We start from the raw sequence: 23,272 nt of genomic DNA, 5'->3' as shown, positions 1-23,272 counted from the left end.
TATATTAAAAATAGACCTCTATTTAGGATTTCCCCTAGCTTATCACTTGTACTAGGTATTAAAGTGAAAAGTAGCATACCAGGGAGGTAAGGAGCTGGGAAAATAAATGTAATGAAAATAAAAATAACTCTGCAGTTGTTAGAAAGTTACTACAAAGGGCAATTACTCATCTAAACTTAATAATGAGCAAGGACAGCCACAAAAACTAATGAGCAACAACAGAAAATACAAGTAATACAAAACATCTTTTAAATCTTTTCCACTAATACTCTTAACTATTATAATTGATTTTTTTCCTACTAGAAAAGAAACTGGATGCAATTTGAACAACTAGAAACTTTCAAAAAATCAAACCTCTACAAAAATCTTCTAGCTGAAAGACAAAATGTCTTCATCCTCTGAAGTTCTCACCCATCTGGGCTGGAGATGAGGCTCTAATAGAGTGCTTGCCTAGCATGCATGAGGCCCTGGGTTCATTAACCAGAATCCCCTTTACTCACCTATGCCCAATTTTTTTTAAAACCAATCAGATATCTAGGTGCTTCTATAAGAAGACTCCAGATATAATATTCTATGGAAGTCCACTCTCTAATAGATGAATTCAAAGGGACCCAAATCAAATGCCAAGCATGGGGGAAGGGGTATGACTTGGTGATTAGAGCACTCGTCTTGGATGAAATAAGCATAAGAGGGTGGGGGAGGGACACCAATAATTTTTCTAGAATAGTTTTTCAAGACTAGTGACTTGAAGAGAATACCTGGAAATACAATCAGATGTGAAGAGCTATGAAATGAAAATTCTAAAAATGAAAAAATATTGATAAAGATTATTATGATATATAACAACAATGAACAGTATGCCAATTGCCAGAAGACACAATATATGGAACAAAAGAGACTCCAGCGATAGATCAAAGAATGTAATGGAATTTAAACACAGCATTCAATTAAATAGAGAAAAGAGAGGTGATTTGATAAGTTATGTTGAAATTATTATCTAGCTTTTCGCTTTTTTTTTTTTTTTTTGGTACTAGGGGGTGAATACAGGGGCACTTACCCACTGAGCCACATTTCCAGCCCTTTTTTGTTTTTGTTTTATTTAGAGACAGGGTCTCACAGAGTTACTTAGAGCCTCACTAAGTTACTGAGGCTGTCTTTGAACTGCCTCAGCCTCCCAAGCTGCTGGGATTACAGGTGTGTGAGCACATCTGGCTAGCTTTTCACTTTAACAACAAAAAAAGGCTCCTTAATATCCCTCATCTTTTAATTGTCTTATTATTATGAAAATTTACAAAATACACTAAAGACTTTAACTACAGGGGTTGGGGAGGTAGCTCAGTGGTGGAGCACTTGCCTAGCATGCTCAAGGTTTTCCTGGTTCAATTCCCAACACTGAAATGGGGTAGTGGTGGTGGGGGACACAAGATTTTAATCACAGATTTACAGAAGGAGCAAAATACTAAAAATCCTAAAATGTAAAATGGGTTGCAAGCTAAGAAAGCCAAGAACTCCATGTGTGAATCTGGTTGTGCAGGAATTATAACGCACTGGCAAGTATCAGTGCTTTCCTAACTTCAAGTCTCTCTGGGTGAACTGATAAAGCACATGTCCATAGGAGGAAATCAGGTGGGAGTTCTGGTCCATCTGTAGATTGGAGGGAATCATCTGGCACACCTGATAAGAACTGATGGCAAGTTCCTCCTGAAGCTCAGAATCAGAAAGCTTATGTCCTACCCAAAAGAGCTACAGCTATTCAATTATGAGCATTGCTGTACGGCAATGCAGGCCTAGTGTTGCTGGATCTTAAAAAAAATTTCAAGAGAAGATAGAAGTATAGCTTGTTATATAAAAACACTGGCAGATAATTTCTTTCAGAATGTTGTGAAGGGCTAACTAAAACCCATATGCTGACCAGATTCATCCCACAGGCCACCAGCTTACAAGTTCTGATTTAAATGCAAAAAAAATGAAATCACACAAATGCCAGCAAAGAACACATGCCATTATTTTCACAATCTTGGAGTAGGAAAGACCTTTGTAAGCACAATCAAAACCAGAATCCATAAAGGACAAGACATTTAACTACATAAAAATTTAAAACTTATGTGTAACTGAACATTATGAACAAACCTAAAGGCAAATAACGACAGGGTTTCCCAGGCTCCGGGGGGATGTGGAATGGCAGCCTGGTCTCATGCCTTCCCTGGGGTGGGGAAAGAGAACACACCAAGTTCCACAGCAGTCCCATCAGGACCATCTGAAACTGAAGAATTTCCTTCAGGAAGGAAGTAGAAATGTCTCTAGGACAGTTCAGAATTACAGGCACCAAAAATCTACTAATAAGCTGGGTGCAGTGGCACATGCCAGTAATCCCAGTAGCATGTGAGGTCGAGGCAGGATGATCACAAGTTCAAAGCCAGCCTCAGCAACATAGTGAGGCCCGGTCTCAAAATAAAAAATTAAAAGGGCTGAAGATGGGGATATGGCTTAGTGGTTAAATGCCTCTGGATTTAATCTCAGTACCTGCACCCCCCCCCAAATACCACCAAACGACTTAAAATCAGCATACTGCAGCGATATAATCACTCAATGTATATAGCAGCTCAATTCACAATGGCCCAGCTATGGAACCAACCTACAACAGATGAACAGATAAATAAAATGTGGTATATATACACAATGGGATATTACTCAGCCACAAAGAAGAATGAAATAATGGCATTTGCTGGTAAATGAATGGAATTGGAGATATCAGGCTAAGTAAAATAAACCAATCCCCCAAAACCAAAGACAGAATGTTCTCTCTGATAAGTGGATGCTAAACCCACAACAAGGGAGAGGAAAATGAGAAGTTCACTGGACTAGAGAAAGGTAAATGAAGGAAAGGGAAGGAAGATGGGAATAGGAAAGACAGTAGAATGAATCAGACATATCTTTCTTATCCATAAATATGAATACAGACCAAAGTAACTCTATATCATGTACAACCACAATAACGGGATTCTAAATTGGAACAAGTTATACTTGTTTTATATTTAAAAATATACTCGGCTATCATGTAAAAAAATTAAAAACAACATCAATAACAACAACAAAATCTATTAATAAGTACTAGTTGAAGCTGAGTGCCACGGTGCCTACCTATTGTCTCAGTTATACAGGAGGCTCATGCAAAAGGGTCATTGGAGCCCAGAAGACCCAGGCCAGCCTGGGCAACATGGAGAAAACCCTGTCTCTTTAAAACAAATCAAAACAACTAGTTGAGCAAGTTTTGAGTTTCCAATTCTTACACTTGGATACTTGTTTTGGTAGGGAGTAGTGGGGATTGAACCAAGTGGTGCTTTATCACTGAGCTACATCTCAGTCTATTGTATTTTTATTTTGACAGGGTCTCATTAAATTGTTTAGGGCCTTGAAAATTGCTAGGCTGACCTACAACTTGCTACTTGCCTCAGGCTCCCAGGTGGCTGGGATCACAGCACTAAACTTTGATATGTTTTTAAACAACTAATAGCTTGGGTAAAAACTAATTGGGGATACTATGAATTCTATATGTCATTGAGTTATTCTTGAAATTCAGAATATTCAGAATATTAGTTTTCTCTCCACAGTCAACACTCAATACATTCAAGAAGGCTCTGAAGTGAGTGTGCAGGGCAGAAAGGAGAGATTTGAAAGAGGCAAGATATAAATATTACAGAATCCCTGGTCCCAAGACTGTCATAATGAGGTGGATTTATCATATTTGTTTCAGCAGATGCTAGATGTGTTCATTTTTCCAAGTGAGTGCAACATGGAACAGTACCTTGAACACAGAATTAGGATGTTGATCTAACATCCACATTTTAAATAAATGAATTAAGAAACACAAGAAATTGTTTGTTTTAAAGAAAATATAGGGCTGGAAGGGTTAGACAGCAGCAGTACTTGCCTAGCATGCATGAGACTATGGGTTCAATCCTCAGCATCCCCCACCCAAAAACAAAAACAAAACAAATAAAAAGAAACAGGAGCACAGTGGTGCACACCCATAATCCCAGCTACTCAGGAGGCTGAGGCAGGAGGATTACAAATTAAGGACCACCTTGACAACTTAATGAGACCCTGTCACAAAAGATAAAAAGGACTGAGGCTATAGCTCAGTGGTAGAGCATTCCTGGGTTCAATCCCCAGTATCACCCCCATCCCCTGCACCTCTGCCAAAAAAATGATAGACAGTCTAACAGATTTGACTCAAGGGAGAGAAAACTGACATTTTCATACACTTTCCTATTCTAGAGAGTTCTGAAGTTGCAAAAGAATGAAAAGGAACAAACTTATTCTTTAAAAACTTGAATCTAAGTTTAAATATGATCATGTCTTTGAATCATAGATTCCATGCTTACCTGCTGCCACTACTTTGGACTCTATCAGTGAACGCCATCGCTGCCAGTCAGTGGAAAATGGCTGGTCTATTCATCTGAAAGAGAAACAGCAGCTTGTGAACATGACCTGTAAGAAACCTTCTTGGAGACAGAATTCAAAGTTCTCATTTGAATTAGAAAATGGTTCTTTGCCAACTGCCAAGTTGCATGAACAAACAGCTTATATCAAAGGCCAAATACACTTTTAATTGAGGCCACTACTCAAAACCATTTCCAAAAAGAAAAAATGTGCAGAAGCTTATCATGAGGAGGAGAAAAAATAACATCTCCTGTTCTCTGCCAAGCATTGTGTTAAGCCCTTTTAGAAATGATTTTTTTCCATGTAAATATTACAGTAAACTTGCAAGATAAAATATTGATACCCCATTTTATAGATAAGAGAATCAGTCTTGAGTAATTTGCCTGAGGCTATAGGTGTGTGAGCATCCTCAATAAAATTAAGAAGAAAGGTAAGAATGTTGCGTATACAAGAGAGGAAATTAAGAGTTGATCTTCACACAAGAAGAAGAAAAAAAAAGGTAAACCAGTCAGATCAGGGTGCACATGTGTAATCCCAGCTCCTACAGAGGATGAGGAAGGAGGATCACAAGTCCAAGACCAGTCTGGAAAACTTTGAGATCCTACCTCAAAATCAAAAATGAAAAGGGCTGGGGATGTCGCTCAGTGGTTCAGTCCCCAGCACTACAAAATCAAAACAAACAAAACCCCCAAAAAACTTAGGACAAAGTAACAATCCATTTTTAAGATTTTACTTCCACTCATAAGAGGTACTTAATAATGCTAAATAAATAAATAAGATTCTTGAACTTTCTCTCAAAACAAGACTCGATTTTGAAAAAAAGAAACTGTTGTCCAGTCTGGGCAAATGGCCCCTATACTCTTATATACCTCTAGAAACAACTCTCTTTTATAACTAGCAACTATCAACAGCTGTTTCCTTTCCCCTCTTTATCTATTTGCAAACCTGCTGCATTTATCTGAACTTGTTTTACATAGTTTCTATTTTTTTCTTTTCAAATATTCTTAAAGCAAAGATATATTGCCAAAATATCTAAGTACAGACTTAACAAACTGTACAAAATGGCAATACTACATGAAAGCTGTAATCATTTTACAGATTTACAGCCTGCTAGGATTACAAGGCTGTTTCAATTTCATATAAGGACAAATCACTGCATACAGCCCTACAGAGCTCCACTCTCGGCTCCTGATAAGGCCTTATAGCTCCTTCTCCATGAAATTTTTAAGTTGATAAGTTGCTAACTACAATGTTTCCATTCTGGTAGATAGCATTTGTTACTGTATCTCTTCTCCCTAAAACTGCAACACGAATGTTACAAATATTCTAGAGAAATTCACACTAGCAGAGCTCTCTAAGTTTTTTAGGATCAACCATGTTTAGGAGTCAATTCTGCAAATAGCTCTAGTGGCCCTAGGCAACTTCCCTAAATTCTCCAATTCAATCCCTACTCATTTTCTCTTTCCTTCCCCCAACACTTACTTTCTATTTTTTTCTCTTTCTCCATCTCTTTACCTCACCTCTTTTGTTTTATTATTTATTTATCTGCTGTGCTGGGAATCCAACCCAGGGCCTCGCACATGCTAGGCAAATGCTCTACCACTGAGCTATATTCCTAACCTCTCCCCACCCCCTTACCTCCCTGCTAATATCTTACTTTCTCTTCCCTCCTTCTCTAGTTGCTCTTACTTGCTGGCACACAGTAAGCAATCAATAGTATACTATTGCATTTGTGTTGGCATTATTCTTCATAACACTTCTGTAAAGACATCTGAAGAGTCCCCTATGGCAGTCCCCCAACTGACCCTCCTAATGATGATGCCCAATCTGTTTGAAAGTGAACAGCATTCACCCCGAGAGCTCTTTGGCGAGAATGAGAACAGCCAGGAAGGAGGCAGGTTGTGTAATTGGTAGGTGCTAATCTGAGAGAGGGGTCCTAAACTCGTGTGTGTGCTCACTTACTCACTGAACCCACAGGCATTTCCTGAATGTCTGCTCTAAATGAGGTACTAAGAATAAGAGTGAAGAAAAGGTGATTGCCACACTGAGCTTACATATATATTTGAAGCCAAAAGATGTCAGAGAATGCCAGAATGCCCGAGAGCAACTGAGGTAGTGTACTGAAATCTTACCTAAGGTGGTTGATTTTTTTAAAAAAATATTAACACTTGAACAAAGACTTAAAGAAAGTGCTGGGAACAGTGGTACACACCTGTAATCCCAGTAACTGGGGAGTTTGAGGCAGGAGGATCACAAGTTCAAGGCCAGCCTCAAAAATGTAGTGAGAACTTGTCTCAAAGTAAAAAATAAAAAGGGCTGGGATGTAGCTCAGTGATTGAGTTCTATTGGGTTCTATTCCAAGTACTCCCCCCAACCACCAACAAGAAACCACAACAAAACACTTGAAGAAAGTGAGCAGCAAGCCATGTAGATCTGTAGTGAAAAGATCTTAGAGAAACCGATAAATAGAAGACTGAAGGAATGAGCAAACCTCTGGTCTCACCACTCAGGAGGATACAAAGTGAAAGAGACCACAGTCCCTGAGGGGCCTGTCTGTTCAACTCAAATCCCTTACTTGGCTGGGAGGCAGGAGACTTACCCACAAAGGCAGGGGTAGGCTGGCTGTTATCACCAGATTATTGAGTCTTATCTTACAGGAAAGACCAAATTCAGCCTATGAAAAGCTGTGAAGGGCCTGAAGTATGATTTGCACAGTTCCATGGGGGTGGCCATGCAGTTCAACATAAGGTTAGGTTAAAATGGAGGCCTATCATAGTCAGGAAATTGTTCTTCTAAACCACCACTAAGAAATGAATGTAGCAAGACCAACACTGCAAAAAATAAAAACAGAAACCTAAGAAAGGAACTTAGTATATGGTTCCGTTTAGTAATTCTTTTTCAAGGAATCATTCTTTAATGATATAGTCACATGCTGAGCATGGTAGCTACTCCAGGGGCTGAGGAAGGAGGATCAGAAGTTCAAAGTCAGCCTGGACAACTTAGAGAAATATAAGAAGGTTCAAAATATAAGAAGGACTGGAAATGTAGCTCAGGGGATTGGGGATTAAGAAAAAATACACAGTCACACAGTATATAATGAGGTGGATACAGTAAAATATGGTTTATATTAGAAAGAAAACTAGCAACAACCTAATGCTTATCATCACAAAAACAGCAGCTAAATTAATTATGGTGCATCATAATGAGGTGTACTATAACTCAAAAAAAAAAAAAAAAAAAAAAAAACAACAGACAGGCTTACCTAAACAATATCTGAATAAAACGTACAATGTAAGCTCGCTTGTTTTAAAAAAGAAAATGCTTTATTTTTATGTTTAAGTTTATGCATAACACCATATACATACATACCCACACAGTTTGGAATAACATGCACTCAACTGTTAATAGTAACTCCTCTAGAAAAAGAAGAAGAGATTTGAGTGAGAAGACCAGTGCAGAGATGTAAAAGGCCATTTTCACTTTTTTATGCTGTAAATGCTACAAACCTTTAATCTGATCTATAAATCTATTAATTTATAAAGCTTTAATTTTTTTTCTTTAAATATGGGGGGCAGTGCTGTCCTACAAATACTGAAATCAGAAGGTCATACTGAAATTTATATATATATTTACATCAATTTTACTAGATTATACAGAAAGAAGAGTAATAACTGAGTTCAGTTAAAAATCCTCCTATTAAGAAAGCAGGAAAAATACTAATGTGGTTCTGTTTAATAACAGAGTGGTGCTGTATAGCAGAAGGAAGATCACAAGACCAAAGTGGGCAAATTAGGCTCTGCTGGCCTCACTGCTCCCATCTGCAAAATGGAGATGAGTCTCCTATCCTACAGTTACCGAGAAGAGTAAATTATATAACCCAGTTAACATGTCTAGCACACCGACAAAACACAGGTCTTCAAAAAATAGCTGATCTGATTATATTATTTAAGTCAGCCATATCCACATTAAACTTTATGTAAGTAACAGATTATATTTCATTTAGGGATATGCCCTGCCATGTCTTCTTAGGAGACACTTCTATAGTCCTTCCACCCCCTCGCAGTACAAATTTGCTTGGAAATTAAATTGTCATGTATACCAAAGTGCTTTTTTCCCCTAATAGCAGGGAAAACAAAGTAAGAACACTTAAGTGTTTTATATGTATATACATACACATTTATATGTACAATGAACACTCACACCATATACATAAAGAAAAGAAAGAAAAATAAGGGAGAGTACAAAAAAAGAAAGATAGATTCAGGATACTGTTCTCAAATATTCTGCCACAGGTCATTAAATACTTCCAAAATCTAGGACGTTCTGGGGAAACTACTCTCAGGAATCTTCGTGACATGCTGGTAAAAGGCTGATTTGCAACTCAGGACATTAGAAAATAAGTCGTCTTCACTAAGGTTTCAGCTTTTGCATCAGTATATGGGACTTCCTAGAGTTTTTGTTGGTTTTCATAAAATAATGTTTGTAAATTTTTCAGCACAATGACTGGCTCATGGAAAGTACTCAATAAATGGTTGTTGTTGTTCTAGTTATTTTTGGTCAATCAAATCACATGTCCAGGAGACTCCACACCAGGGAAGCTTTCAGTGGGATAAACAGAGCTAGGTAGGTCTCATAGTTCCATGACCATGACCTAGTTTCCAAAGTAAAATGAGGAAAACTACTCTGTCCAGAGGCCAGAGAACTCTAGGACTGGTCAGTTTTTGGTATTCTCTACTTCCCCTTTATCCAAACATACCTTCCATGAGTAACATTCTCTTGGTAACAGGCAATGTGTCAGGGTGAGTCATGAGTCATACATTCTGTTTTAGTCTGATTCTCCAGAATTCTACCCCAAGCAGATGATAATCTCCCAAGATCTCAAACTGGCTTAAGCGCTTACAGATCCTCCAGCTCTCCTATACTACCTAGACCTCACAAACTTTGAAATCCATAATGGAACACAATTTCCCCCAACTATAGCTTTTCCATTTCTGTTATGGTTCAGATATGGAAGTGTCCCCCAAAAAGCTCATGTGTGAAACAATGCAAGAAAATTTAGAGGTGAAACAATTGGGCTATGAGAGCCTTAACCTAATCAGTGAATTCACCCACTTCAATGGATTAACTAGGTGATAACTGTAGGCAGGTAGGGTATGGATGGAGAAGGTGTGTCACTGGGGTTGTGCCTTGGGGATTTACATTTTGTCTGTGGCGAGGGAGCACTCTCTTTGTGCTTCCTAGTGCCATGTCCTCAGCTGTTTTCCTCTCCCACACCCTTCCACCATGATGTTCTGCCTCACCTCAGGACAAGGAAATGGCATTGGCCATCTATAGACTGAGATCTCTGAAGCTATGAGCCCCAAAATAAACTTTTCCTCCTCTAATTGTTCTTGTCAGGTCTTTTGGTCACAGCAGTGAAAAAGCTGACTAAAATAACTTCAAAGCCTATTCCATGGGATTCTGGTGCTGCCCACACTCAAGTACACATCCCATATTTTGTTGACTTCCTCTCTCACCATTTGGTTCTCAGTTCAAAGACACATTCTCAGAGAGGCCTTCCCCGATTCTCAAACCTAATGTAGCATTGTAATGTCCCCTCAACCATACTTTCCCACCAACCAACTCTCCATTCTATTATCCCCATTATGTGGGTTAGGAATAGGTTTGGCTGCAAATAGCAACTATTTAATAAAAGTTTATGTTTATCCTATAGCAAATTTAGAAGAAGGTGGCTCCTGGTATGCTTTTAGCCAATCAATGACAGCACTGGATACTCTAGCTCTTTCTGCTCTGCCATGTTGTCTTCAGGCCTGTCATCTAAGGTATAAAAGACTGCCACCATATAGAAATTTCATTCATGGACAAGGCAAAAAAAGAAGAGAAGGAAGGTATGGCTGTGTCATCCTTCTGTCAGGAAAGGAAAGTTCTTCCCCAAACCCTTGGCTACCCAAATGGGCATGGTGATGCATATCTGTTGTGGTTTAGATATGAGGGACCCCAAAACTCACATGTTAGACAGTAGAAGAAAATTTACAGATGAAATGACTGGGTTACAAGAGGTTTAACCTAATTAGTGCATTAATCCCCAGTAGGGATTAACTTGGTGATAACTGTAGGCAAGTAGGATATGCTGGAGGAGGTGGGTCTGTGGGGTATATATTTTGCCTGAAGTGTGGAACATTCACTCTGTGCTTTTTGGTGGCCATGTCTTGACCTGCTTTCCTCTACCATGATGGGTTTTATCTTGGGTCCTGAGCAATGGAGTCAGCCATTCATGAACTAAGACCTCTGAAACTGTGATCCCTCAAATAAATTTTTCCTCCTCTAATTGTTCTCATCAGTATTTTGGTCCCAGGAGGAAAAAAAAAAAAAGACTAAAACAACATCTGTAGTCCCAACTAATCTGAGGCTGAGGCAGAAGGACTATGTGAGCTCATGAGTTCAAGACCAACCTGGGCAACAATGCAAGACCCTGTCTTGAAAAAATCTTGGGGGAAAAAAAAAAACACCAGAATTAGGTTATATTGGACTTTTTTAGCTTCCAAGGAAGCAGGAAATTAGGATACAAATCATTATTGGCTGAGAACAAAAAGAATCAATCATCTAAGGCTGAACAAATATGGTACCATGCAAAATTAAGGTTATCTTAACAATTAAAAAAAAAAAACAAGAATGGGTATTGGGTAGAAAAACAACAGTGTTGACCTACTGAGTTATATCCTCGGCTCCTTTTTCCCCCTTTTTCCTTCCTTTCTTCCATATTTTTAGACAAGTTCTCACTAAATTGTCCAGACTAGCCTCAAACTTTCAGTCCTCCTGGCTCAGTCTCCTGAGTAGCTGGATTACAGGTGTGTACCCCTACACATAGCTTCCATATCCAGCTTTTACACATATATCCTCAGAGCTTATATTTTTTTTTAATGAATGACCATTAGTTTTCCTATGATAGACAGGCCCTATGGACACTGGAAGTGATGCAAATAGTCTAGGATATGCTATAAAGGAAAATCTCTGTATCTTGAGAGAACAAAGGTTTATTCCATGTTCCTATGTCTATTACATATTGATGTGTTTGGGTAGGGAGGAGGGAAGGAAGATTTGCTCCACACTGAGAACTCAACCTGTTGGAAGATCTTACTACAGTCACTTAAAGGGCTGGGGATGTAGTTCAGTGTTATACCACTTGCCTAGAATGTACAAGGCCCATTCAACCCCCAGTGTCAGTGAGGCAGGAGAATCAGTTAAATGCTTCAGGAGTGAAGTGACATGTTGTTTCCACTAGACAAGATTAGTCACATGGTTCTGGGTAACCATAAAGTAGCTGAGAAAACAAAGAACTACACATTAATATTGGTAGAAAATTTCTTTGCCTCATTTCTTATGGGCTGGTGAAATATACAATGCATTTTAAAATTTGAAGACATTAAAGAAATTTCTTGGAACAAACTCATTTTTAAAAAGATGCTTGTCCAGCCTTGGAACATAGTCTCCTAGAGCAAAGGGCAGGAATAGAGAGACATGCTTACTTTCAATTACAAAAGATGGGATTCCCTAATCTAGGGGTTCCTCTTCTATAATGCAATATTCCCTCTCCTGAGAAAACCAGTGTAAAAACTTGTTGATACTCTGGCTATAGCTATTCTTAGTGACAAAGTCACTCTTCTCTAACCTAGAAGTCCTCAAAACTGTGGCACGTTAACTTGTTTGCTTGCAAGTAGGGTGAAACTTTGGACTTCACAGTTCTCTATGAAAAGTAATTTGCCTGAAGTCTGACAGCTAACAAGTAGCAGTAGCATGTCAAAAATTAAAATTCAAGCTGTGCATTCAGAAAATAATGCTTTTATTTTAAAACTCTCTATACTATAGTGTATTCTGTATATTGTAGTGATGCTCAGAGTGTGGTTTTAGAAATAGCAGCAGGCATAGCACCTGAGAATATGATACAAAAGCAAATCCCTGGGTACTACCCCAGACATACTGAATCAGAAGCTCTGGTGGTGGCAGGGCACATCTGTGCTTTAAGAAGATTTCCAGGAGATTCTGATGTACACTTTAAGTGTGAGTGTCGATACTGCACATGTTTACTGTATATACAAGATCGAAGGAAATAGTATGAGAATATCCTGATTTAAACAGGGATGTGCTCTTGAAAGTCTATAAATTGAGCTTTTATAAGTTGAATGGATTTCTTGCACTAAGGGACCCCATTTGTAAGGCCCTGTGTTTAATTTTTAGGAAGGTAAGAATCTCCAGTGGGGAAAAATAAATCATGTGTCTGTTAAATAGATCTGCATAATATTTTCCTTTGGAAGCACAAATATATGTCCAGAATGCAAAACAAAAAATACTTTTTTTTTCATTCTCATAATGATCAGAAAGAATTACTTAGCCAAGGAGAAACTATTTATATTTTAAAGTCAAGCTGTAATTCTTGAAAAACAGGAAACCACATATCAACATAGCCAACACAGTGTACCATAGTAGAAAGGGCACCAGGCTTTGAGTCACAGAGTCAAGTAACTTAACTTCAACTCAATTTCCTGATTTTAAAATGGAAAATGAGTTTTAACTTCAGAGTTACAATTAGGCTTAAATAGTATGTCACAGGAAAGCTTTTGGTAAACATTGAAGTGCTTTGAAATGTATGCTCTACCTGCACCGGTCCTTACTCTTTCTTGATAATAGTACTATCAAAATTTCTCCAATGCTTAAGGTACTTTCTGGCACATAGAAAATGTTCAGTACTCATGAGGTATCAGGAATAAATGAGATATTTTATTAATGATATAATTGTTTCTTTCAGGCTCCACTTGTTACAATAATCTCAGTCCTTTAATAGGAAAAAATCACTCCAACAAGAAATCCTTAGTCATGTTTAAAATGGGCCAGATAATTTAAGAAAATCAGCTGATTTTCTTCCCCTGGAGAATTCTACTGAAGGAGTTCTGTCCTAAGGCAGAAGACAGAAACTCCTATTAGCAACCCAGATGGCCTTAGTGCCTCATGGTATCTATATCAATCTGTTGTGCACATATAAATAGTTAATACACTAACAAAAGATGTGTATCTACAAAGAACGATATATTTCACATTTACTTCCACACTTTGATAGAATTTTCATAAGTGTGATTAGAGAGTTTGTGAAACCTATTTTTTAATGTAATCTATTTTAATAAATTCTGAGATTCAAGTATCCAATATTAAATAAGCTCCTATTGTGTATAAAAGAGAGGCTATTAGAAAGCTATTACCAATTAAATATCATTTGGGATGAGAAACTACGGTTTAATTTATATTTTAATGAGGAAAATATAATTTATTTTAAAAACTTTTGTGTACTTATGGTAAATGCACTTCCTTAATTTGTGCTCTCTCCAACATACTTTCTCAATCTCCCGAAAAATTAGTTAACAGTACAGAGCCTTGTAATAGGGGAACTGTGGGCTTTTAGCTTCAATGGATATATCTAAGATAACAAATGAGTTCAGTCCCAAGACAGCTTTTAATGTGGGACTTTAATAGTAGGGACAAAATCCAGTCATGTTGCCATACCTTAAGAGACATCTTTAGGGTATATCATCCCAGTGTATGACTTATGCCTATCCAAATATTTGTAAATTAACTTTAGCTTTTAAAAGTGAAAGCATAAAAGGCAATCTCAAGATATAATTCAACTAACTTTATAAAGGATTGTGCAAAATTGTTCAATGAAAGCATAAATTACAAAACTGAGCACAAAATTTCTTCTACTTGTTTTTCAAAAAATTTTGAATTGCATGGAAATGGAAGGAGACCCTCATTATTATACAAAATTACATATAAGAGGTTGTGAGGGGAATGGGAAAAAATAAGGAGAGAAATGAATTACAGTAGATGGGGTAGAGAGAGAAGATGGGAGGGGAGGGGAGGGGGGGCAGTGGAGGATAGGAAAGGTAGCAGAATATAACAGTTACTATTATGGCATTATGTAAAAATGTGGATGTGTAACTGATGTGATTCTGCAATCTTTGTAATGTTTTGAATAACCAATAAAAAAATATTGAAAACAAGTTTTTCTTTTTCTTTTTTCGTAGTACTGAGAATTGAACCCAGCACCCTATACATACTAAGAAAGTTTGTTTTTCTAAGCTTACTTTTTTCACTCATTATTTTGAACTCCCTAGATAAAAAAGTAACTTTGAACAACCACAAGGCTAAAATCTGTAGATGTGTCTGATAAAGATACAATTCATGTATACATCTTAATTGAATAGTCTCTTATCCAAGTTTAATTAAAAACCCAATTAAACAAGTATCTTAGCCAACTGAAAAAGTAACTGTTGGCTCAACCAACAATTTTCAAAATTCAGTTAAACCAAATAGGAAATGGGAGAGACAGCCAGTTTTGATATGGTCTGATTACCCGAATAGTGGAACAGTGACTTCTGGTGGCAAAAAAGGCATGCATGTTCTGCATACTGCAGAAGAAAGCGATGTTTAAAATAATCCGAACTTGATTTTGTCATTTTCCTCAATCTTTGGGTGACTTTTGTATTCTAACTGAACACATTGTGATTTGTCAAAATTGTGTATTTGTTAAGTGGAAGAGTTAAGCAAATGACAGATGCCAAAGATGGAAATTCAATTGCTACAGTGAATGGATAAGACATATTAACTCTAACATGTAATCGTATGCGTCCTATCTTAATAGACAAAGAATTCAAAGCAACATATCTGCAAGTCCCACATGACCAGCCTCATTGTCCCTGTAAATTATATTTGAAAAAAGAAAAGTCCCTAACTATCTAAACTTCTTTTCTCCCCCAAAGTCCACTCTTCAATCCCTTTTGACTCAAAGTGATCAAGTCTATCCCAATTTCTTTCCTTAGTTCTTTTCATTCCTTAAAAATAGCTAATTACAAATGAGGTTTTCCTTGTTTTAATTACTACTTATCTATTCTCTTGAATTCTCTGCTTGTCTCCTGGGAACATTATCCTTTAGTTCCTTTCCATTTCTGTATATTTATCCATTCTCTTTCTGTATACTTATCTTCAAATACAACACTTTCAAACACTGGCAAGGGACAACACCTTTAAATTAAAGCAGGGAAACCATCCAGAATTTTCAATACTCCTATGAATCTATTTCCAGAATATCCACTCAAGGAATCTTTTCCACTAAAGATGAAAGGCAAGGTAAGGAAATACATTAGACAGAGGAAGTAAATATTGAAACAGGGCCATGCCTAGGTATTCTTAAGCCTCAGAGAACTTGACTCTTGAGTCCAAAGATCGTTTTCCTTTTTTTTTTTTTTTTTTTTTTTTTTTTTTTTGTGCCTCTATTCTGGGGAGTCTGACACCTTGTAGGTCGAACAGAGGTATGCATTCTGCATGACCTTGCTCTGAAATAATCTTGTACGAGCAAAATCCCCTTACCTCTCTGACTCCTCTGCTGGATGTTCCTGTGCCTCCATTACTGAGCTTTTCTCACTTCGCGACTGTCCCAGAGAACACTGGGTCTTCAACTTAAATTTACGGTTTCTCACTGAAGGTTTTAAATCTGTCTGGTTCCACCGCGGTAAGTCAATACTACCCCACCCCCCGCCGCCACCATCCTGCACCAACAAGATTAAAACCACCTACCCTTAATGGAAAACATAACAAAACAAGGCGAATCCAATCACCGGCAGTAAGGACTTTCCCCCAAGAGACTGAAGATTTAGATACATTTTCAACCTACAAAGCCAAGATGACTTCTAAAATTATTTGCAAGGGAATTTAGGGGTTAGTGGGGGGCCGGGCATTGAGACGCTCGAAGGTCCCTCACAGCATTAATGTAACTACCATTAAAGTAAGGTATGATTCACACGGCACTCAATCCCCTCCCCCCCTTCGCGGATTTCGGCGCTGGAGCCGTCGGAGGGCTGGCAGTGCAACAGTCACAGAGGATCAGACACTAGAGGGAAAATAAATCATCAAGAGAAATTAACCAGTCCCATATTCTTAAGACGCAGTCTCCTTCTGCCCAGAAATAAGTCTCAGAAGGTGCCTCCAACTTTCCCCCTCGCTTTCTAGAGGGTGCAGCCCACAGACCCATGCATTCCTCGCCCTTAATCACAATTTGATGGAATCGGTACCACTAATCTCTTCCTACCAGATGCATGGTGGAGGGGTTTCGAAGTGGAAAAGAGAAGAGCCTCTCTTTTACTCCTGGAGAAACTTCTGGGACTCGTCTATTACGCAACTAAGGGACCGTGTTCCAAAAACGGGACATCTTTCCGCAAGACGCGGGGAGCAAGGGCAAATGTTTGACTTGTGGACGATGGGGAGGGAGAATGGGTTTCTTCCTAAATTCCATCCCGCTTTTCTGGACGATACCGGCTTGCGGATTTTCAAGACGAGGTGCGAGGGCTGCGTTTCCTTCACCCGTTCACCCCGAAGGTTCCCACCGGAAAAGTAGGAACGCCAGTACTTGAGTCACCGTGCTGGGAAGTAGGCAGTGAGGCGGCGAGCGTCTCAGCTTCCGAGTTAGTCTATGGCTGCGGCTTTGGGGGCCAAAGGGTTCCCCCACCCAGGGAACGCCGGGCTCCACTTACCTTCTAGACCCCGTTTGCTTCTTGTCCCAGGTCAGGCGCCCTAGTCACCTTCCTTGACCTGTGCAGTGGGAAGGGGCGCGGGTGTAGACAGCACAGGAGAGCTCGTCCTACCGGGGTTCAGCAGCCGCGGGTGCAGGGCTTGGCTCCGGAGCAGCGGAGGCGAGAAGGCAGCTGCGACCGCGATGCGCACAAGAGGCGGCCGAGTGCGCAGGGGCCGCGCGCGATCTTCTGCTGCTAGCTTGCAAGCCAGATACGCGCGCCGGCAGTCCCAGGCAGGCTGGGAGGCCGAGGCCACGCCCACCGCGGGAGGCCCCGCCCCGCCCCTTATCTCCGGAGCTGCGGTACCCTGCTCCTCCCCGGCCCACGCCCTCTAGCTGGCGCCACCCAAATGGCGAGGAACGTCGCGGCCCTACCCAGGAGACTGGTGGGAGGATCGCGAGGAAACTGCAGCTCCGGATGGAACACGGCAGTGACCGCACCGAACGCGTGGGTGACCCTGCCCCAGGCTGTTGTGGGACACAAGAACCCTTTGGCTTGACAGCGAGATTAAGCTCAGGGTCAAGTTCTGACTAAAAGTGTCAAGGAGGCTTTTTGCAATCTTCTATACAAGTGGAACAGATTCTGTGCCCTTTAAAGAAGATAATAACTAACATCTGGGGAGCGTTTTACAGCTTAAAAAAATGCTTTTCACACACAGGCCCGTTTCATCTTCACAACAACCTTATAAAACAGATATATTGTTCCCATTTCCCAAATAATGAAACCGAAGTGCTGAAAAATAAGTACTGTGCTCAATGTCACAAGTTAGAAATTGGTGCGGGAAACTGAATCTATCCTCCAGGTTTTTGTCTTCCACTACCCCAACCCCAGAAAATTCTAATGGGTATAAGGGGATTTAGCAAATAGACCCAGAGGAAGAAAGGAAAACTTCAAGTCTAGGTAAGTTGCTGCCAATTCCTACTATGAACATAACCAAGGAAAGCAACAAGCGGTATTTTTTTTTTTTTTAGTCTGCATATGTTCAGTGCAGATGCAGTTTTTTTTGGGGGGTGGGGTGGGGATCTTTAGATATTTTATTTTATTTTATTTTATTTTATTATTGGTTGTTCACAACATTACAAAGCTCTTGACATATCATATTTCATACATTAGATTGAAGTGGGTTATGAACCCCCAATTTTACCCCAAATGCAGATTGCAGAATCACGTCGGTTACACATCCACAATTTTACATAATGCCCTATTAGTAACTGTTGTATTCTGCTACCTTTCCTATCCCCTACTATCCCCCCTCCCCTCCCCTCCCATCTTCTCTCTCTACCCCATCTACTGTAATTCATTTCTCTCCTTGTTTATTTTCCCATTCCCCTCACAACCTCTTATATGTAATTTTGTATAGCAATGAGGGTCTCCCTTCATTTCCATGCAATTTCCCTTTTCTCTCCCTTTCCCTCCCATCTCATGTCTCTGTTTAATGTTAATCTTTTCTTCCTGCTCTTCCTCCCTGCTCTGTTCATAGTTGCCCTCATTATATCAAAGAAGACATTTGGTATTTGTTTTTTAGGGATTGGCTAGCTTCACTAAGCATAATCTGCTCTAGTGCCATCCATTTCCCTGCAAATTCTATGATTTTGTCATTTTTTATTGCTGTGTAGTACTCCATTGTGTATAGATGCCACATTTTTTTTTATCCATTCATCTATTAAAGGGCATCTGGGTTGGTTCCACAGTCTAGCTATTGTGAATTGTGCTGCTATGAACATTGATGTGGCAGTATCCCTGTAGCATGCTCTTTTAAGGTCTTCAGGGAATAGTCCAAGAAGGGCAATAGCAGGGTCAAATGGTGGTTCCATTCCCAGCTTTCCCAGGAATCTCCATACTGCTTTCCAAATTGGCTGCACCAATTTGCAGTCCCACCAGCAATGTACAAGTGTACCCTTTTCTCCACATCCTCGCCAGCACTTGTTGTTGTTTGACTTCCTAGTGGCTGCCAATCTTACTGGAGTGAGATGGTATCTTAGGGTGGTTTTGATTTGCATTTCTCTGACTGCTAGAGATGGTGAGCATTTTTTCCTGTACTTGTTGATTGATTGTATGTCCTCCTCTGAGAAGTGTCTGTTAGGTCCTTGGCCCATTTGCAACAAGCGGTCTTCATTGCTTCATCTCATCTTCCTCCCTGAAAGAGATGAGGAAAGATTACATCAAATGACCTACTTGCCCCCCCCCCCAGCTTAATGGTTTAAATGAGTGAAATCATTTGGATGAAGAAAGTTACCTTACTTAAATGTAATAAAATATATAATGTAAATTAATGTATATATGAAAAATAAACCTCCATGACCTCTGTGTTCTTTCCTATTTTCTTTGGAGGGGGGAGGGTAAATATTGCTTTGCCCCCCATGAGTCCTTCATTGTCCACATACTTGAAATCATAATCAATAAATTTTGCATTTCCAAATGAGACCCTTGGCTACTTCACTTAATTTCCCATGAATTGTTTTCTCTCTACTCCCTATGCCCCCATTGTGAGACTGGCTTAATTTACCTTAACAGCTATACTAATTAAGGTGTCCCTGATGAAATTTGATGGTGTCTTTAGATGAAAACATTGGAGATCATCTCTGAGCATGGTGGGACAGGAGTCACCTCTAGCAGATGGGTGTTTGCAAAGTTTCACAGTTTTCTAACAAGTTGATATTTATTCTTATCAATAACAAATATCTTAACCTTTTTACTATGTAACTAACACATTTCATTGTAAAAGATGTAGAAGCATAGTAATGTTTCATAATCTCAGGGTTTTCACCACTTCTACCTAAAATGTTGTCCTTCTTTATCTTATTTCTGTATCTTCCACAGTATAGTCTATAGTGCTTTTCCAACCGTATTCCATATAGAAAATGAGCTGGACACAGTGCTGTGTACTTGTGGTCCCAGCTGAGGCAAAATGATTAATTGAGCGCAGGAGTTTGGGGCTAGCCTAGGCAACACACTGAGACCCCCCTGTCTTAAAAAAAAAAAAAAAAAAAAAGGAAGAAAGGAAGTTTGAGAAAAAGGAAGAAAGGAAATAACATTGAGGGGCTGGGGATGTGGCTCAAGCGGTAGCCCGCTCGCCTGGCATGCGTGCGGCCCGGGTTCGATCCTCAGCACCACATACAAAGATGTTGTGTCCGCCGAAAACTAAAAAATAAATATTAAAATTCTCTCTCTCTCTCTCTCTCTCTCCCTCCCTCACTCTCTCTAAAAAAAATAAAATAAAAAAAGAAAGAATATTGATATTGAATTGAAAGTTTGCTAAAATTTTTTCTTTCTGTCTTTAGAGTTGCAAATCTTGTTGGGGATGCAGCTCGGGTTCAGATCATAGTTCCTTCCATTCATATGAATACACTTTTTTTTTTTTTGAGACTGGTTCTCACTATGTTACCCAGACAGGTCTCAAATTCCTGGATTCATGGGATCCGCTAGCTTCAGCCTCCCAAGTAACAAGGGCTGCATGCATCACAACTGCTACTAACTTTATACGAATATTTTTAAGGCAACATGCCAAGTAATGTGGCATGCCAGTGACAAAGACAGAATGGTTTACATCAGATTCCAGTATGGTGGAAGAAACAAGCAAATAAATGAGCAATTCCAATGCACTTTTATTGATTTGCTTCCTGAATGGTGACAGGTTATTTAAAAACAAACCAAAATCAATTTTCTAATAATAAATACAGAAAAAGTGGGGCTGCAGATGTGCTTAACATGCATTTGAGGTCCAGAGTTTGATCTCCACCAGCCTCCAGCATTAAAAAAAAAAAAAAAAAAAAAAGGCAGAAGAGCCATTCCAAGGAGTTTTTATTTGTTGTGTACTGGAGATTGAATGCAGGAGTTCTTTACCACTGAGCTACCAGTTCTTTTTTATTTTTTAAAATTTAAGACAGGGTTTCAGTCAAGTTGTGGAGGGTCTCACTAAGTTACTGAGTTTGTCCCAGAACTTGTCTCATTCCTGCCTCAGTCTCCCAAGTAGTTGGGATTACAGACATAACCACTGCACCTGGCTCCAAGGAGTTTTTTTAAAACATTACTTTTCTCCAGGTCATATTATATAAATGGTTAATAAGCAGGCTACTTTTAAAGATAGTTACACTGTATCTAAATTTTAAAAATTATGACCAATTTATGAAAGAAAAACAAATATGCAACAGAGCTGCAGATACTTAGCTTTATTATCTACTCTTCATTTTCACCATAGGAATTCTTCAATTACATATTTAGCATAGTCAGTGAAATTCTAGCACTTTCTTAATCTGTTACATACATTTATTTCTGATTATATTTCTGCTAAGGTGAAGCATGTCTCTTTTTTGTTTGTATTGATATATATATTTACTTATCAGTACTGGAAATAAAATCTTTCCTTTTAATTCAGTGATGGTTCTTTTTAGCTGCTGCTTCATGTGCAACTCCTGGGATGTTTCCTAACAATTTTAAACTATGATTTTACTGAAGATTCTAAAATAAACGAGAAAACCCCCTGGGACTTAGAGGAGCTCATAGGCTGTATCCCCAGAACATCTGAATAGTCCAAGGGGATGAGAACTTAACATTTAGAGACTGATGGGTCCAGGTGGCTGCCAAAAATGGTAGAGGAGCAGGTGCTAGTGCTGAGCAACCAAGGCCATCTCCTGGGCCACCTGAAGGTCATTGTGACCAACCAGGTACTGCTGGACCCGAAGGTAGTGGTCTTGGGCTATGAGGGCTTAAACATTTATGGCAATTTCTACAGGAAACAAGTTAAGGAACCTGGCCTTCCTCCACAAGTGGACGAATGCCTGCCACCTCACTTTTGGATGATAGGGCAAGGCCAGGCTGCTCTAGAGAGTGTTTGATGGGATCCCATTGCCCTATGATAAGGAAAAGTAGATGGTGATTCCTGGTGCTCTCAAAGTGGTGTGTCTGAATCCTATCAGAAAGTCTGCCTACCTGGGACACCTGGCTCACAAGATCACTGGAAGTACCAGGCAGTAATACGGCCAACGTGGAGGAGAGAAAGGAGAAGGCCAAGTTCTGTTGTCAGAAGAAAAAACAGCTTATGAAGCTGTGCAGACAGGCAGGAAAGAATGTGAAGAGGACAATTAACCAATTTACAGAGGCCCTCAAGACCCAAGGACTTCTGGTCTGAGCCTAGTAAAGACTGTTTTATGACTCACTTTTGGATAGACCTGCCCAGCCTGCATCACTGTCCTGGGATGTGGAGGACCTGGGGATAGCTGTCTGAGTGCTATAGGCAGCCTGGCATCTAGAAAACAGGGGTCAGATGAAGTCACAGCTTTTAAGAAGGTTTTTCCAGGAGGTTATTTTAAGATAGCTCTAAGAGTTGAGCATATACAGTTTATGACCTGCTTGTTCATGAGAGTTTTAGAAAATGGATACAACCACCAGTTATTTTGGTTACAGGATTAGAAAAAGTGAACTGGAACACTAATGGGAGGGGCATCTTGCACCGCGGTTGGTTGCTATTTCCACTTTCCACTTGGCTGTATACCAACCACACTTTGCAGGTATCAGAATGGCAGAAAACACCTGCTGACATATCAAGTGTAAGAGGTGCACAGATTGGGAAGATGTGCAACCAAGGGGTTACAGGCAGTGTCCTTACTTCTTCCCTCTCTTTTGTTACCAAAGACAAATTCTTTTTAAATGGGGTGGGGGTGAGAGAGACTGGCGAGGAATGTGCCTGGCATCACAACGTGGGTAATTGTTTTCTTGGCCAACCTGAAGGACTCCAAACTCTGTAGCCAGCAAGATCCAAGCACTATTTATTTGTTTATTTGCAGGACAAGGATTGAACCAGTGAGGTACACCCCCAGCCCTTTAATTTTTATTATTATTTTTTTTAATTTTAAATTTTGTAACAGGGCTCCTCTAAGTTGCTGAGACTGACCTGGGACTTGTGATCTTCCTGCCTTAGGCTCCCAAGTCGTCAGGATTACAAGTGTTTACCACTTTGCCTGGCAAGATCTGAGTCCTTTAAACTAGCAGTTTAAATTATATTACTGTAAAAGGACTACATATATATCTCAAAGGGCATTACTTTGTTCCCCCCAAATGTAAATAAACCATAGTTAAATTGAGAGTTGAACATATATTTGTGACAAGAAAACAACCCACCTAGACTTGGGGGAAGGTGGTGTAGATGAGGACAGGGATACTGACACTGAACGGGAAGGAGGAAGGGTTAGTTTAAACCAGATGAAGGGGAGTAGAGT

The 23,272-nt window shown here is 39.5% G+C and overlaps 1 protein-coding gene across 2 annotated transcripts in view; it reads right to left on the bottom strand.

Moving 5' to 3' along the window:
* Positions 1–17,289, bottom strand: part of AFF1 (ALF transcription elongation factor 1) — a 202,728-nt gene extending 185,439 nt beyond the window's left edge. For both annotated transcript variants that reach the window (XM_081303788.1, XM_081303789.1), the window contains exons 1-2: positions 17,019–17,289; positions 4,386–4,459 (exon numbers count right to left, since the gene is read on the bottom strand). In XM_081303788.1, coding sequence (XP_081159914.1) covers positions 4,386–4,423 — 38 coding nt within the window. In that variant the 5' untranslated portion in view covers positions 4,424–4,459; positions 17,019–17,289. The remainder of the gene's footprint in view (positions 1–4,385; positions 4,460–17,018) is intronic.
* Between the last annotated feature and the right edge of the window lie 5,983 nt (positions 17,290–23,272).

This window comes from Spermophilus citellus (assembly GCF_964194105.1).
Source record: "Spermophilus citellus genome assembly, chromosome: 8".
Lineage (NCBI taxonomy): Eukaryota > Metazoa > Chordata > Mammalia > Rodentia > Sciuridae > Spermophilus > Spermophilus citellus.
Note: the sequence above shows the minus strand (reverse complement) of the source record. Positions and strands in the feature narration are given on the sequence as shown.